General features: G+C 58.0%; 1 protein-coding gene across 1 annotated transcript in view; it reads right to left on the minus strand.

Moving 5' to 3' along the window:
• Nucleotides 1–6,983, minus strand: part of NHSL2 (NHS like 2) — a 29,508-nt gene extending 22,525 nt beyond the window's left edge. The window contains exon 1 of the mRNA XM_064670355.1: nucleotides 6,713–6,983. Coding sequence (XP_064526425.1) covers nucleotides 6,713–6,968 — 256 coding nt within the window. The 5' untranslated portion in view covers nucleotides 6,969–6,983. The remainder of the gene's footprint in view (nucleotides 1–6,712) is intronic.
• Nucleotides 6,984–13,294: the final 6,311 nt, after the last annotated feature.

Raw genomic sequence — 13,294 nt, forward strand, 5'->3', positions numbered from 1 at the left:
GGAACCTCGTCATGATCTGGACAAGGGTGCACCCCACGCTGGGTCTGCAAAGGGGGATCTGCTCCCCCTGCTTGTAGGATGGAGCCACGTGAAAACCCCCCAGGTGGCAATGGTGAGATGGTGACGGACAAGCCCTGTCCAGTGGAGAGGTGCTGGCATCAGGCAGCCATGGCTGCAGCAGCCAGCTGTGAGGGATGGGAAAGCATCGGAGCAGAATCTTGCCACAGGGGCAGGTGGCTCTCAGGGCTGACCCAATAGCACCAGAGATCCCCTGGTTCCACGGTGCATGGAGCAAGCACAAGACAACCTAGGAACACCCCTCTGGGAGCTCTGACAGCACAGACCCTGGCAGCACCATCAGCGTGCCCAGGAGTCCCCACCTCTGCAACAGGCATGTGTATGCACACTCAGACCCACATGGATACACAAGCACAGGTGTGTGAGTGGGGTTTGCCCCGCACTGGGGATGTGGCGTGCCCCGCTGTTCCCATCCTCCTGCCTGGCCATGGGGACACTGAGTCAGGATCCAAGCTCACAGCGTGGCCATGCTGCTCCATAGGATGCAGCCGGTGACTCGAGGTGCCAGGAAGGGAGGGAAATGGCTGCCCACAGCCACTGTCTGGGTAATGGGGGGAATTACCTTGTTCCCTGGCTGCTTTGATCTGCTGCCATTAATTAACTCAAGGAGTAATGACCCTCTCCTGCTCTCCGCTCTCCGTACTGCCCACCACACTCAGTCTCCCCATGCCATGCAGCTCCACATTGGCTCCCGGAGCTGTGACCAGCTGCCAGACACTGCACCGTGCCAGGCTGGCATCTGCATCAGGTCAGGCTCTGGTGGACAGGCAGGGGACGGTCACCCTGTGTGCTGGCAGGTACTCACCAGAGCCACGCGTTCACCACTGCCCAAGGTGCCAGCCTGATCCCCCGCCAGAAGCATCCTGGTGCCCGAGGCGGGCGGCCGGCCTCGCTGCCAGGCACGAGTGCAGGAGGAGAGTGGCAGAGCCCGCTGGCACGGGTGAGGAGAAGAAGAGCCGATTCTCCTCGCCAGCATCCTCGGCCCGTTCGGCGCCATGCCAGCTCCCGCTCAATCCAGGCTTTGTGCTGGCAGCGGGCGGCTCCCGTGCACGCGCAGGGGCCAGCGTGCGGCCAGTCCTGTGCCAGTGCCTGCGGGGAAATGGGCATGGCCAGAGGGCACGGTGCTGGGCACCCGGTGAGCACAGACTGTGCTGAGAGCTGGGTACCTGTCCCCAAGGGACTGCTGGTTTCCTCCCCTGCCAGGGGTCACCTGCTCTCCAACGCTCAGCCCCCCCCCAGCCACTGGTACCTCGCTGCACGGATAACTTGCGCAGGTGCCATGGGGAACCATCCTGCACTCCCAGCTCTGCTTCTTCTGAGCACCACGGAGCTCCCTGCAGCTGGAGAACTGGCTGCCAAGGCACACTCCAGCTCTTGCTTCCACATGGAGGTGAACGCATCCCGCATGCTGCTTTAGGATGACGCAAGCTCCAAGGAGACACATAGTTGAAGCCAATCCATGTTCCTGGTCCGTAAGTGCTGCCATATTCCCAGCCAATGTGATGCTGTAAGTGCTTCCTAAGAGGAGCCAGGAACACTGGTACTTGTGAAGTTTCTTCTAAGCTCACTCTGCAGGGACTGGCCCAGGCAGGAGGAATCAGGAACACCAGGGGTCTGTGAGGCTGTGAGGGTACAGCGGCGGCCGTATTCCCTCCTGCTTCCATGCACTTCTTACTGGGTAATGGGGGTCCTGAGGACCTGCTGTCCCCAAGGGACCTACTGTCCCTGAGGGCCACAGCCCAGCTCCTGAGCAAGGTCACCAGCTCAGCTCTCACATGAATCCTTCCAAAACACCACCCAAGGCTGAAAATGCTTTTTTTTGAATCAAGATTTGGGTCCATTCAAGCAGGAATCCTGGCCCCAACAAAACCCCAAGAGGGAGGAAGAGAGGTTGCAGCAACGAACTGGAGATGCCATCCTCAATATCAGCTCTCAGGATGTCCTGCGTGTCCCCCTGAGCATGGTCAGGCTCTGCAGGGACCCCACACCCACGGGCAGGGGGGCTGCGGGGGAACTGCGACCATGGAGGGTGACAAAGCCCAGCCAGGGCTGCCCCTTTCTTGCAGGAACATCAACAGTGAAGGGAGCTACTGGCAGCAGGGTTGGGGTGTCCTGGCCCCCGTGCTGCCTGTAGCACATATTTTCGGGGACTGGCTGTCAGCCCGCTGCCGAGGACGGCTGTCGGCCAGAGCAAGGCTGGTGGGAGCCGTGCGTTATCCATCCATCCACCTCTCGCTCGGCAGACGGTTCCTGTTAAGGGGAGGGTGCGGTTCCGCTCCCCCTCCTCCGGCAGCCGAGCCAACCATCCAGCCTTGGTCAGCATCCCGCTTCCCGCCCACGCCAGCAGCCTGGGGAGCTGCGCTCGCCCCTCCGATGCTGAAATCACCGCTGGCTCGGAGAAATGCAGGCAGAGAAAACGTCTTGGAAGTCTGGGAGGGTTTTGGGAGCTGCTCTGCCCTGCAGAGGAGGCTGCAGCGGGTTGTGGCTGGGATGAGCAGGGCTGGGCTCCCGGCAGGGGGATGGGGGGAGACCCCCATAAGCCACTTCGGCACCACTGTGGGGCTTCAGAACTGCTCTGGGGCGAGCAAGCCTCACCCGACACTGGCCACAGCCCGTCCTGGTGGCCAAGGAGGCTCCGAATGCCCCTTTCCAGTGGTGGTCACGGCCACAGCGAGTCAGGGCTGCAGGGGAGGAGAGCATCAGGATGGACTGAGGCCACATCTCACTCCAAATTGGCCCTTCTTGTCCCCTTGATATGGGACATCTCCTTTCTGTGGCTCTGCAGTGAGAGCCCAGCACCACTCCTAGCACTTTGTTCTGACTTGAAGGGCACTGACCCCCTGGACAGGTGCTGATGAGGGCAGCTGCAGAGTCAGAGGAGGAGGACTCAGCAGCCTGGCCCCCAAAATGGAGCAGTGAGGCTCAGGCAGGTCCACGTGGGTAAGCCCTGGGACTGCAGTCACGGCTGCAACCCTTGTCCTCTGTCCTGGGGGACCAAAGGACAGACCAACCACTCCAGCCTGGCAGTAAACTCCAGCATGTCAGCAAGGGTATTTTTCTTTCTTTCATTCATTTTTTTTTTTTTAATCCAGTGGCAGGATCTGGGGGGAAATGTCTGTGGCAGCGCAGCAATGGGAGAGCTGAGCAGAGGGTGCAGGGGGCAGCAGCCTTGGCTGGCCGATGGCTTTGTCTATCTCGACGGCTGATTTCAAGGAAGGCTGGGAGGTCAGAGGATGGGAACACTGAACATTTCAGCAGGAGCAGTAAACAGCTGCTCCTGCCAGCACAGCCCAGGGTTCCTTCCAGAGAACCGTCCCGCAGCTCTTCAGGGACTGCTGCTTGAATAGCTCTCGGCGCCAGCCCCATCCTCTGCTTTGCTGAGATTTATTTCTGGAGCTGCAGGGTCCCGAGGGGGGAGGGCTGAGCCATGCCTGTGTGTGTCACCCTCTGGGACATGGCTGTGCCAAGGAGAGTGGGACGGGGAGCCTGGTCCCTGCTCTGTCCTGGCTGCAGTGGGACCTCACACTCGGATGTGGCATCCTCAGGTCCCTGCACCAAGGGATGAGGGATTCTCCCAGCTCCCGGGGCTAGGTATGTATCCTCCCCACTCCCACCACTTTTGGTGAATAAGAACAGAGGAATCCAACAGTCCTTGGCTGCTGTATCACACTGGAAACAGCCACTCTGCCTTGTCGGACAAGCGTTTTCCCAGCCCTTCGCCGTGCGAGTCCTTCATCTGGCAGCAACACCGCTCCACTGGTATCTCCCCTTCCCGATGAGGAGGATGAGGCAACTCCCACCAGCTCACAGCCTCTGGCAAGACCAATGGACACCTCCTGCTGCACAGCAGTGACCTGAGCTCCCCAGCCAGGGTGAGGGGACCTGCAGCTTTAGGATGTGTTTAAACCTGTTTATGAGGATCCAAAACCAGGCAAAGACTCCTGACTCAGCTGAGGATGCCCAAACCTGGGAGCTGGAGCGGCGCAAGGACCATCCTTTGGAAGGGTAAACCACTGTGGGCCAATAGGAGCTGGAGCCAGCTCATCTGTGGGGGCTGAGCAGCCTCTCCCTGTGCCTTGCCTGCCCCATGGCTGGACTTTGGTAACACCTGGAGCGTTCCCACTTCCCAAGAAGTCTCTGGTCCCCATCATGTGGTATCAGAGGAGCAAAAGGCAAGTGCTGGGTCTGCAGCAAGAAGGTGCTGCAGCTGGTGCTGGGCTGGTGTTGTCTCCAGCCCTGCCCAGGAGGGATGGCACTTCCTGGCTCTCTGGCCTGATCCATCTCTGTCCTTGCAAGCTGGCCAGGCAAGCTGTGACAAGCCACCCAGACCCCGCTGGCTGCGTAGAGGCTGCACCAGGGCATAACTGGTCCCAGGTGATCTTCCCCTGCATCTCCCAAGTACAAGACACTGGGGTTCCGTTCTGGTTTAAGAGGAAAATGTGATTTTTGCCTCTCTTGGATCCTCTTCAGGAAATGAAAACAAGGTGAAAATAAACCCCAAACCCAGTGTGGGGTGTTGTTAAGCACTTGGTCCTCACTCTCGAGACCCTGCTGTGCTGCACCTCAGTGGGAAGTGCTCTCCCACAGCCCTGGGCAGTGTCAGCTGTCCCACCGTGCCCGGGGCTCACATAGAATTCTCGTCTCCCTGAGATGTGATCCACCATGGGCCAATGCTGGGTCACTTAGAAAAAGAAACAGCCAGTGAAATACCTGTTGTAATTCTGTTCTTTCCTTAAGTAAAGGGTTCAGTCACACTGAAGGCTCCAACATCCCACCAGCTGTGGAACAGTAGTGGTGGATGGATGAAGAGAAGGCAGGCAGGTGGGTGGGCTGTGCTCCCCTTAGGGTTCGGGGTGAAATGAACCCCTGAAGCCCCTGTGCCACCAAGCAGGGATGAAGGGGAGGTGTGGTGGGCTCAGCTCTTCTTGCTTCACACTGCCCAACTCTTCCCACAAGATAAAGCACAGCATTTTTATCATGTGACACACCTCTGACCCAGGCTCTGAGCCAGCCCAGCACATCTGCATACATGCATATTCATGGATCTAATGAGGAGCCACAGCACGGGAGGACGCTTTGCTGCTGCCTTATGCACACACCTGCAGCTACCTGTGGTGTTGCCCCACAAGAAACTCCAGGTGGATGGACTTAGCTGAATGCAAAACTTGGGGCTACACACCCCACCTGCCCACAGCAACAGCTACAGCCATCCCCCCACTGTCCCCCACACAATCCTCACCACTGTCTCCCTCACTGTCCCTCACACCATCTCTCCCATGCCATTCTCCTGCTGTCCCCACACACTGTGCCCCTGCCACCATGGTGGCACACACACAACCCTCCTGTGGCCACCTGGAGCATTCCCAATGTGCTGGCCAGACACAGGCAGTGAGGGACCATCTGGTCACCGGCATGGTCAGCTCGTCCTCCAGCAGACGTCCAGCACATACAGTGATGATGCTGCCAGGTTTGGCACAGCACTGGTGCTGTACACGGGTCAGCTCGGGTGAAACCCCTCGTTTGTCCTGGCTGATTCACAGGACAATGGGTGCCTCTTCTTACCCTAATGACAAATTCACAGCATTTGCAGGAGCGGTGTGGCTCCCAGGCCGAGGCTGAGTGCTCTGCTCACTCCCGGCATCCGGGACTCATGCTGCGAGGGTCTGGCAGTCATTTCCCATGGCTCCAGGCAGACGGAGCAGCAAGGGAGCCCTTGCTCGGGGTTTGCCGAAAGCGGAGGCGCACGGTCTGCCAAGGGCCTGGGAAACGCGCGGCGCTTCGGGGGAACGTGCTGGAGCACCACTGCCCTTCCCGCCCCGCAAAGCCTTTAAAATAAACTTCTATAAACAAATCCAAAACGAGCTTGTTTTAAACTCTTCTGAAACGGGCTGCCTGCTCCTGACCCTGCACAGCAGCCTGTGCCAGACCAAAATGCTTGGAATGGGAAGTGGAAGCAGTCCAAGGGAACCCGAACCCTGCTGGCTGCCAGGAGAGGGGATGAGCCGACAGGATGCCTGAGCAACAACCCAGCATATACGCTGGACACACAACACCCTGAGCAAAAACTGTCCTGCGCTGGATGGGACAGGGCCCTTGGTCCTCTGCCCCAGAATAGGGTGAAGCCCCCAAGGCAGGTACAGTGTAGGGTTGGCAAGAACGAGCTCTGGCAGCCCAGTGTCCCTGCTTTCCCAAAACAGCCCCTGGTAATTGGGGATGCAGCATGAGATGCCCTTGGACAGCAGCCTGGAAAATGCCCACTGTGAGCAGAGAAATAAAGGCTGGGCAGAGGGAAAGGGTATGGGGTTGTCCTGGTCTCACCCTAATGCCCCAGCCCAGCACAGTGCCCTGACCATTGGCACCATAGGCCTTGGTGGGGGGAATCGCCACCCCTACGCCGCTCCCCCAGAGCCTCCCTGCTGATGGAGCAGGGATGATGGGCTTGGACAGAAGGAGCCGGCGTGGATCACCCGCCCGGGGCGGGGACGTAGAGGGACCACATCGGAGGAGCAGCAGCGCAGCCCTCCGGCACTGGGGCAGGGAGCAGGACCCCTCGGAGCGGAAAGCGGCCGTAACGGTGGCACCTCCCGGGCTGGGGCACGCAGGACCCGCCGTCCCACGGTGGGGGACCCCTTACCTGTGGCGGCGGCCCGGAGCGGGCGGCCCCGCAGCAGCGCCTGCAGGCGGGCGGTGCGGCGGTGCAGGTGGGCGGCGCGGCGGGCCAGCGCCCGCAGGTGACCCTCGATGTCCCCGAGGAGGGCGACCGAGTGGCCGCAGAGCTCGGCCAGCTGCCGCAGCAGGGCGAGGGCCGCCAGGCTGCAGGTGTCCCGCAGCTCGGTCAGCGGCCCCGTCGGCCGGACCCGCACCGCCACGCACCGGCGGTAGAACGGCATGGGGCGGCTCGGCTCGGGGCAGCTCGACTCTGTTTTCCCCGGTCCGGTTGCCCCCCGGCCCTGCTCGGTTCAGCCCAGCCCGGCCCGGTTCCCCCCGTCCAGCCCCGCGGCTGCGAGGGCTCTGGTGCGGGTCCGGCCGGCGGGGCTCGGGGCCGGTCGGTGGGAGGAGGAGGAGGAGGAGGAAGGGGAGGGAGGGGGCGGCCCCGCTCGGAGGTGGTCGGGCCGGCGGCGGGGCACGGCGGCGCGTCCCGGCAGCCGGGAGGGAGAGACCGGGCCCGGCGGGAGGAGCTGCGGGGCCACTACGGGCTGGCGGCACCCCCGGCGCTGGCGCTGCTCGGGCACCCTTCGGTGCTGGCTCGCCCATTCTGGAGGGCACGGGCATCCCTCCCGCTGCCGACTCTTCTCTCCTGGTGTCATTCCCGAGGGCGCGGGTACCCCCCCGGTACCAGCTCTTCCCTGCCCTGTTCCCGTTCCCGAAGGCGTGGGCCCCTCCGACGCTCTCTCCAGCTGCAGCCGTCCCTCTTGTGCTGGGAACGGGGGGGTTGTGGGGCCTCCCCTGAGACCTGCCTGGGCCTCCCCGGACTTCGGGGCTCCGGTGCCCCCCGAGGTGGGCAGCTCCCAGCAGCCGGAGCAGGACAGGCCGTTAATCCCACATTTTTCCTGCATTCCCCGTGGATGTTCCTGCCCCAGCGGCTGCTCTCCCCACCCACGCCCCAGCGCACACTAAAGCCAATATTTGGGTGCCCCTGGGGCAGCACCAGGGTACAGTGGGGATGTCCTGGCTGCCCGACCTGACTGCGTGTGGGGAGTCCCGGCAGCAGTGGGGGCAGCAGCAAAAGTTGAGAGAAGAGCAGCTGTGATGGCTGTAACCCCCAATCTAGCTGGCTCAGCGCTCCATCCCCAGCAGCCCCCGTTGCCTGGAACAGAGCAGGACTGGAATTCCTACCGGGAGTTTCCTGTGATACCATTTCTCCCTGTACAGTGAACCTTGCTGGACTCCTGAACTATTCCTGCACTGCTTGGGCTCACGTCAATGTTTGTGCAACCAAACCCAGCTCCATGGGGCTGCTACCACTGAGAACTTCCTTCTCCCTCTCCCTTTTCCCTTTCCTATTTCAGCTTCATGAGGTGCCCTGAGCTCCTCTCTGTGCAGAGAGCTGAACGATGTCTCCTCCAGGACAGTCTTGGGGCTCTCCTGTGTTGTCATTCCCTGCGCTCATGGGACTGTGGCAGTCAGCACCTCCCTGAACGAAACCCAGGCAGCAGCAGGAGCTGAGGACCATTGATGTCTTGGCTCTGTTCCCAGCACAGATTGGGAAACTGAGGCACAGGGTCACACCCCACTGGGAGGTGAAGAGGGTGAAGTCAGCACAATTCTCTTAGCTTGGCCAGCCCCGATCATGAATCATCATCTGGGTAAGGAGAGCATCTGGAGCCCATCAGGGCTCTGTTTACTCCCCATTCCCAGCCCACCCACCTTTCCCAGCACTGACCTCTCCTACTGCCAGCCAAGAAGGAACACAAGGACAACGTGCCTATTTCTGTGGCTTTTCCAACACAGACCTGTGTGTTTCAAAATACAAGCATCAGGTTTAAACTGTCCTCCCCATCACCTGCAACACCCGCCTGGGCACTGTTCTGCTGGTCAGGGCGAGGGCAGGCAACCCTGCCAAAATGAGAATTTATCCAGTTTTTGTCTGGTTTCAAGGTGGTTTCCTCTTGTTCTGCCTCACAACACAGGTTTGTCATGGCAGCAGTGCCCAGGTCTTGAGGCTGGCTTAGCAAGCAGGAGTATTTTAAGCTGGGTAAGTGCCAAGGGCTTTTCCTTTTGCTTTCTTTGTGTCTTTAGCCTCATTTACAAGGTTCTCCGCAGCTGGAGAGCTGTGAACACATTGCCACCGAGTGCAAGCAGAGATCCTCAGATCAGAACCTGACTCTGGGACCAAAGGGCTTCATAAAGCCATCACACAGTTCAACAACCTCAATAAATCACAAAATCCGGTTGCTTAGCAACTTAAACTGGTTTTTTCTTTCTTAAATGGAGTGTGTTTTCCTGAAGTCTTCTGCAAAATATTTAGCATGAGAAAACGACAAGGACTCTTTCCATGTGAAGTAAGCTGAACCATGAAGTCACCACACTATTCTGATGATCAGGAGTGGGGCTGGCCAGGGTGTGAAGGCTAGAAATGAGGAGCCATAGCCCCGTGATGGCTCTGGAACTGTGGACAGGCCCCAGGGAGAGAGCAGTGTACCTCCGTGAGGGTTTTGCTTCTCTTCAGGACCAGACTCCTTGATGTAGGCAGAACCAGGATCCAGGGGCTGCCCCGGGATGCTGTAATGGATGTGCAAAACCCTGGCGCAGGGAGCAATGGGCTTGGGATCCCGTGGGAAACAGCTCCATTGGCCACTGTCCGGGCAGGAGCGTAGCCAGTTCTGCAAACACTGATTGCAACCAGATGCTTCAGGCACTGCTTTTCCGTCTTTGACTCCACCCTGCAGAGAGCATCCCCTCTGAGGGAGGGGACACGGCGTATCCAAAGGGGATACTTCAGGTGGGTTTTATGGGTGGTGGGGCTTTGGGTGAGCCTTGCTTGGTGGAGAGGGACAGGGGATGGTGGTGCCAGGACCCTGGAGAGGGTCCTTACCTTCTCCCAAACTTATCCTAAGGACTCTCACAGCCTCTGTCTTGTGTCTTCTCACTGAACATCTGGTAATTGAGTGAGGATCATCAGCTCTCCACACAACTGTCTGTCCCACATTGTATCCCTGGACACCAGTAAATCCAGAGCAGCATCACTGGCTGAACCAATGCCTGAGGGGTTCAGCATCCAACAGCCAAACTCTGCTTTTGCAGAACCTCTCCAGGACCTCCAGCTCCAGAGCAACACTCGTCTGTAACCCACGGCCACAGACGCGAGCTAAGCTCGGCTCCTTACTGGCAGCATCCGATGGGAGCTGCACTGCTCCGGCTGCCCCAGGACCCCTCACGAGGGCTCTCTCATGCTGCCCGGATGCTGGATCCCCCCCTTGCCTTGTGGTGCCCATTGGCCTCCCAGTGCCCACTGGAGGGTGCTCTCTGCCAAGCTTTGCACCGCGGATGCTTCCGAGCAGCCCTTGGTGAGAAAAAAATAAGGGAGAGGTTGGAGCGGTTTTGGCGGGATGTGCGAGTCAAATCCTACCCCAGCGAGGAGGCAGCACTGGACCCCACCAGGCACCGTGCGGGCCCCACTGCAGCCACATGCCCCGGGACCAGCTCCTGCCCCCTTTGCCCCCCCATCCGACCCCGCCCTCTTGAGTTGCCCTCCCAGGCTTTGCCGCGGGGCAGCTATTCCGTGGCGCAGCAGCCGAAGCTGCTCCACGTGCCCGAGCCGCGGGTAAACACAGCTCGGCTGTGGCACTCCGTGCGGCCTCAGGGCACATTGCCTTGGAGCTGGTGTGGCTGCACCTCCCAGGCCGCCCCTTGTCTCTCTCCGGAGCCCCTTTCCCACTTCTGCTCCAAAGCCCAACAATTCCTGCAGCCTCCCTGCTCTCCCTTGTGTCTTCCCAGTCATCCTGTGCAAAGGTGCCAAGCAGATCCCAGCAGAGACACGCAGGCTGCCGGTGCTGTGGGTCCACTTGGACACAGTTCTATAGCCTAGGACACTGAGTCAGGACAGGGAACAACAGCACCTGGGGTCTGGCTTTTCTTCCACACAATCCCCTTTATTTTGTGAGCTACACCCAAGCTGTCCAGAACTTCATCCAAGGAGTGTGAAATATCCCCACCCAGGCCGATGGATCCAGCTCCCACCACCTTCCCAGTCCCTGCCCTCCTGCTAAAAATTAATTGGCAAGCCAATACCCCAAAGGCATCTCCTACAACTGCGTCTGACCACTGATACCAGTCGCTACCAAAGTGGGCTACAACATCCCCTGTTCTTGGCTCACACATGGTCCTAATTGTTACAGCAGCTCCTTTTCCCTCCAAATTCACTCCCTCCCACTCCAGCAGTCCCCTCTGTGCGTTCTTCCAAGACGGGGCTTTGCACTCCTGAAACGTGGGTGCTGAAGAACGTGTTTGTCAAAGTGAATGTTCAGCTGTGAACTGGAAGAGCTCTCTGGCTCAGGCTGCTTGGAGGTGCAATGGGTTTTCTGGGTTCAATTAACTCTCCTCTGTGTCATCTGTGAACTGGGCTCTGCTCTCCAGCTCTTCCTCCTTTCCAGATTGCTGCGGAAAACATTAACATGCACAATGATGAGATCCATGGTGGAATTGTTCATGAAAAATTGAATATCAAGTCCCTTAGTTTTCTGTCCAAGTAATTTTTTCCATACTGGCATTGTTCTCCTGGCTCTTACCTGCATGCAGTGTTGCACCTTGCTCAGCCCTCTGGCTACCCCAGCCATCCATACCTCCCACTGGGAGCAGGAGCAGCACCAGTACCAGGGATGTTTTGGAAAGACTGACACATTTTCCGTCACAGAATACGTGTCATCCCATCTGTGCTCCATTAGTCTATTTTTAATCACAATTTAAAGCTGTTTTCCAGGAACAAACACAAACTTGTTGGCCTGTAACTCCTTCAACCCCTGGGGATGTTTTGGGTCCAGGTATGTGACTTGCTGCCAGGTAGAGCAGAGGTTGCAGTAATGGGTTGTGCATTCATAGAACCATGGAATGGTTTGGGTTGGAAGGAACCTTAAAGCTCATCTAATTCCACCCCCCTGCCATGGACAGGGACACCTATTATCTCAGGTAGCTCCAAGTCCCATCCAGCCTGGCCCTGAACACTTCCATGGATGGGGCAGCCACAGCTTCTCTGGGCAACCTGTCCCAGTGCCTCCCCACCCTCATAGGGAAGAATTTTTTGGAGCAGATCAGCAATTAACATCTCCCTTTTTTTCACACCTGCTGAGTCACCATTTTGCACCGAATTGGTTTTCATTCCCTACAAGCCTCAGCTCGTGCAGCCCACACACCAAACTTGCTGATGTCCCAGGTGAGTGCACGTGCAGACCCCTGGCACTGTGTCTCTCCTGGGGAAGGAATTTTAGGATGAAGGGCTTCACTGCTGTGGATTTCATAGGTTTCATGTATTTTTGAGTTTACTCCTAGGTTTCCTCGCAGACCGGTACAGCACTTGCTGTCCTTGCTTTGCCATGACCCCCTGGGCCACCCCCAAGCCTGGTGCTGCAGGAGGCCACAAACAGGGGTGCAAGGGGGTCAGTGCTCAGTCTTTTGGGGGGTTTCCTCCCATGGAGGAGGCCACTGCCTCAGTGCCTCAGTCCTGGGGACAAGCTCGTGCAGTGCTGCCCATGGTTGGTCCCCGTGGGACCCCGGGGACTGAGGGTGGGAGGGGGCTCTGTGGCATCCATATCACCAGCCTCTGTGCAAGGGGACAGCAGAGCTCTAGGCAGTACTCTAGGCAAAGCTGATGTTATAAATTCCTCTCCTTGCTGTGGCCTGTCTTTCCAGGGAAAGAAAGCAATTTCCCTCTTTCCAAGGCTGTTAACAGCCCAGGCCCTGAGCTGGGGAGCTTGGTACAGCCCAGTGGCATCCACCTCATCCTGCTCCCAGCAGAATGGGATGCTCATGGAGTTTCTACAGAGATACAAGGAGCTTCTCTCACTTCCCTTAACTGGGAGGCCTCAAGTTGCCCTTAAGAATGAAAATCATCCTATATGACCTCAAGCTGTGCCTCGGAGAAGTCCCACTATCCAGGTGATCCCTCAGAGTATGCAAATGTTAATTAAGAACTTCACAAAGCTCCACTCTGTTTCTCCCTCTGCACTTTGTTTTTCCCTCTTTGGGGCCTCAGAGCTCGTTACTGGACCCGCTGGCCATGGGGAGCAAGTGTTTAAATAATCTGCTGCAAAATAATGATTATTGGACAAAACCCGTGGGCAAAATTCCATCTGCAGGGCAGAGGACAAGGTTCTTCTAATTGACACAACGCAGGTATTTGTATTGGGAAGGAAACATCACTTTGATGTTGTTTGAATACCTGGGACTGTTGAAAGATCCTAATGAAGACTCACCCATGCAGAGGCTCTGTGGATGGATCCTGCTGTGTACTCAGAAGTACTCACCCTGCTCTGAAGCAGAGGCTCCAGGCACGTGGCAGGTCACAGCGACATTTTCATTTATTCTTGATTTAATCCTTAGGGTAATTTATTCTTACACATGAAATGAGATTTTTTCCTGTGCCAATAGATTTTTTTTTTTCCAAGATTTCCACCCGTTTAAAATCCATGGGCCGTGACAGGCAGGGAATTGGCAGTGGTGTGGGAACACATGCATGCCAGGAGAACCAGAGCTGATCTGTACCTGTGAAAGGGCAGAGCAC

The sequence above is a fragment of the Pseudopipra pipra genome, chromosome 13 (assembly GCF_036250125.1).
Source record: "Pseudopipra pipra isolate bDixPip1 chromosome 13, bDixPip1.hap1, whole genome shotgun sequence".
NCBI lineage: Eukaryota > Metazoa > Chordata > Aves > Passeriformes > Pipridae > Pseudopipra > Pseudopipra pipra.